We start from the raw sequence: 3,950 nt of genomic DNA, 5'->3' as shown, positions 1-3,950 counted from the left end.
CCGCAGCAGTATAGCAACACGGAACTACCAGAAATTCAAGCTTGGTTCAGAAGATGATGTGGAACAACGGTACCATTACTTATGCAGAAGATATCAGAAAGATGTTAACCTGCGTCTTACTGACTACACAACGTCATTCGATTGTGTACATCATGAAACGTCAGAGATAACACTGCAAAGAAACTGTACAGGCCAAGAGGCAGTCTTTCGAACAGAACAGGGCGAGGCTGCATGGCTCAAAGTCAGGAAAGGTGTGTGTCAGCGTTGTATCCTTTCACCATATTCAGTCTGTACGCTGAGCAAATAATCCGAGAAGCTGGACTGTATGAAGAACAGGGCATCAGTACTGAAGGAAGACTCATTAACAGCCTGCGATATGCAGATGACACAGCCTTGCTTGCTAGAAGTGAAGACTTGAAGCACTTACCCATGAAGATCAAAGACCACAGCCTTCAGTATGGATTACACCTCAACATAAAGAAAACAAAAGTCCTCAAAACTGGACCAATAAGCAACATCATGACAAACAGAGAAAATACTGAAGTTGTCAAGGATTTCATTTTCCTTGGATCTACAATCAACACCCATAGAAGGAGCAATCAAAAAAATCAAACAACGTATTACATTGGGCAAATCTTCTACAGAAGACTTGTTTCAAATGTTAGAAAGCAAGGATGTCACTTTGAGGACTAAGGTGCACCTGACCCAAGCCATGGTATTTTCAATTGCCTCACATGCATGCAAAAGCTGGACAATGAATAAGGAAGTCTCAAAAAAGTTGATGCCTTTGAATTATGCTGTTGGTGAAGAATACTGAATATACCATGGACTGCCAGAACAACAAACAAATCTGTCTTGGAAGAAGCACAGCCAGAATGCCCATTAGCAGCAAGGATGGCAAGACTTTGTCTCACATACTTTGCACACGTTATCAGGAAGGACCAGTTCCTGGAGAAGGACATTGTGCTTGGTAAAGCAGAGGGTCAGCGAAAAAGAGGAAGACCCTCAACGAGATGGACTGACACAGTGGCTGCAACAATGGGCTCAAGCATAACAACGATTGTGAGGATGGTGCAGGACTAGGTAGCGTTTCGTTCTGTTATACATAGGTCACTATGAATCAGAACTGACTTGACAGCGCCTAACAACACCACATATGATAAAAGGCATTGCTTTTCAGGTGAGACAGGCTTGGTCTGCGTGAACAACCTGGCAAATCACTTAGTGTCTTCTGACCGTTTCCTCACTGGAAAATGAAGGTCCACTTGTAGCTTTCATAGTTTAGGTTTCTTATTTAACAATTTCGGCTATTATTCTATTAATCTATGAACTCTCTCCCTCTATACGATCTGCACGGAGCTTGACACCAGTTACCCAGTGTATATGTTCACGACTTTGATCCTATGTCCACAGAAAAGCTGACAAATTAATTTAATAACTCCTTGTTGAGAAAACATTCTGGAAACATTTCTTTAAAATGCACTTACGGGCCCCAACAGCCCTGTAAAAAAGACAGGATGGAGTTATTTACCATCCTCTTTCATCTATGAGGAAATTGAGACTTAGAGAGATTGAGATTTGACCATCACACGATTTAGGAAGCGGCAGAGTCAGTCCTGGGCCCTGGCTCCCTTCAGACAGGCCCAGCTCCACCAGGCGAGGACACCCACCACAGGGGGACACCCACCAGGTGAGGACATCCACCACGGGGGGGACACCCACCACAGGAGGACACCCACCACGAGGGGACACCCACCAGGCGAGGACATCCACCAGGTGAGGACACCCACCACAGGGGGACACCCACCACGAGGGGACACCCACCACAGGAGAACACCAAGTGAAGGAAGCTGCCGTCCTCCCACAGAACAGACTCGCAGCACCAGCCATGTCCCAGCACACACAAAGCCCGGTCACCCACAGCCCAAGCGTACAACAGGAACCAGTATGGATGAACGTGGCAGGATGGCCCGGGACGGTGTGTATGGCTCCCCCACATACATTACCTAGAAGCAGTGGAGGGACTGGAGTTGTGGCCCATGGGGAGCATGCTGGTATGGGCAGGCATCCCGAGGCTGGACCAGTTGTCGTGGGTCTGCAGCATCGACAAGCACGCAGATGAGTTGTCAGAGTACGCTAAGGGGTACAAGAACACAGAGTTACTGGATGGGGTCTTCCAGGAGAAACAAGGGCAATGAACTATCACCAATAACTGCAGTCACCCAACATTGAAAACAAAACATGCTCTAAGATATTACACATAGCAAACAATCCATTAGCCTGTTTCATTGGTTCCCAAAGGCAGTACCTATTGCCAAACAAAATGTATATTTGAAAATACCTTCCAGTAAACCCTGACTTTTTTCTTTATCACCAGATCAATAGATGCTCGTAGAAACAGAGTTCTAGAATCATCTGATTGGGAATTAATCATCTGTAAAAATAACTGTAAATTTAACTTTAACTGGCTTTTCTCCAAAACAATTTCATGGAGTTGAAGGGGACATTAGAATCTGGTACCCCAGGCAAATGAAGATGATTTTCTAGCATCGGAGCCTCGTCTCTGGTTGAACAAGTCCCAGCCAATGACCATTTCCTCAACATGTAAGCTCTTTTCATTGAAAGTCAGCTTTAACTGTTTGTTTTGTGGTGTCCCTTTAGAACGAGGCAAGAGGCAAAAGTCTAAGCGTAGGACAGGCTGCAGAATTAGGCAGGTGGGTCTTAGTCCACTGCTCGCTACCCTTAAGCAGGCATCAGAACCACCCAGAGGGCCTGCTGAAACACAATTTGCTCAGCCTGCTCCTAAAACCAGGACCAGCTGCTGTGGAGTCAACGCGGACTCCTGGCGACCCCACGTGGGTCAGAGGACTACTGTGCTCCCATAGGATTCTCAATGGCTGATTTTTAGGAAGGAGACCGCCAGGCCTTTCATCCGTGGTGCCTCTGGGAAGACCCCAACCTTCTGGTGAGCATTTACCACACCAAGGGACTCCAGGTCACCTCTGGATTCTTAGTCCCTCTGGGAGGGGGCACTTGTCACAGCCCCCACGTGATGTGGCAGCCAAAGCTGGTAATTCTCACGCTCGGCTGACCCCAGAGTCACTTTAGAGGTTCGTGAAGGAGCCAGACCTGGGCCTCACCTCAGAGGTCACTCCACAGTCCTTCCCACTCCCGCAGTGACCGATACACATCCAGCACGGGAAGGCCCTGGTCTGGACCACCATGTGGCTAAGCCTGCAGTGCCCAAAACATGCAGGCGGGCTCTGGAGGACGCCCCCTCTCTGCTTCAAGGGCGCACATGTACCCCGTCCCCTATTTAGCCAAAATGCAGTTGATAGTTATGGAGCCGACTCTGACTCACGGCGCCCGCGCACAGTAGAACTGCTCTAGAACTGCTCCATAGGGTTTTCAAGGCTATGAACTTTCGGAAGCAGATCCCCAGGCCTGTCTTCAAAGGCGCCTCTGGGTGGCCTTTCGGCTAACAGTGAGCACTTAACGATCTGCACCAGCCAGGAACGCCATGGGCTCCGCCACCCCACAGAACCCACCGTCTGGCCACCGACAAACCCCGGTATACCCAGGCTGGCGACTTACTTGGCGAATTGTTGCGGTGCGTGTACGGGCTGGGGTAGGGGGTCGCGCGGTGGCTCCTCAGGGCGGGGTACCGTTCACAGCCGTGGGTGGAGGGGAGTGAGAGAGGACCTCCAAACTGGGGGTGGGGGCTGGCGGGTGGACAGAGGGTGCTGGTTCCGGGGAGAAGCCACCCCCCTGCTGTGAGAAAAGGATGCTGAGTGACTGGTATTTGCATTGTCTGGTTACGTTCAAAGAGGGGGAGGGGAGCCCGAGGCTTCTGGGCCTTTTCCTTGAGTCCCTGATGAAGTGAAGGATCAGGGTTCACACGCCGCCTAACCCCGGAGCATGAGTCCTCAGCATTACCGGGAAGGGAGACA

At 49.7% G+C, this 3,950-nt stretch overlaps 1 protein-coding gene across 2 annotated transcripts in view; it reads right to left on the bottom strand.

Moving 5' to 3' along the window:
• TBXT (T-box transcription factor T) overlaps positions 1–3,950 on the bottom strand; it is a 10,791-nt gene that overhangs the window by 1,323 nt on the left and 5,518 nt on the right. Inside the window, exons 6-7 of one of the 2 annotated variants that reach the window (XM_004368783.1) lie at positions 3,595–3,768; positions 2,007–2,136 (exon numbers count right to left, since the gene is read on the bottom strand). In XM_004368783.1, the coding sequence (XP_004368840.1) occupies positions 2,007–2,136; positions 3,595–3,768 (304 nt within the window). The remainder of the gene's footprint in view (positions 1–2,006; positions 2,137–3,594; positions 3,769–3,950) is intronic. The other variant, XM_004368784.1, reaches the window with a different exon arrangement.

This window comes from Trichechus manatus, unplaced genomic scaffold (assembly GCF_000243295.1).
Source record: "Trichechus manatus latirostris isolate Lorelei unplaced genomic scaffold, TriManLat1.0 scaffold00002, whole genome shotgun sequence".
Taxonomy (NCBI): domain Eukaryota; kingdom Metazoa; phylum Chordata; class Mammalia; order Sirenia; family Trichechidae; genus Trichechus; species Trichechus manatus.
The sequence above is the reverse complement of the archived record's forward strand: the minus strand, read 5'-3'. Positions and strand labels throughout refer to the sequence as shown.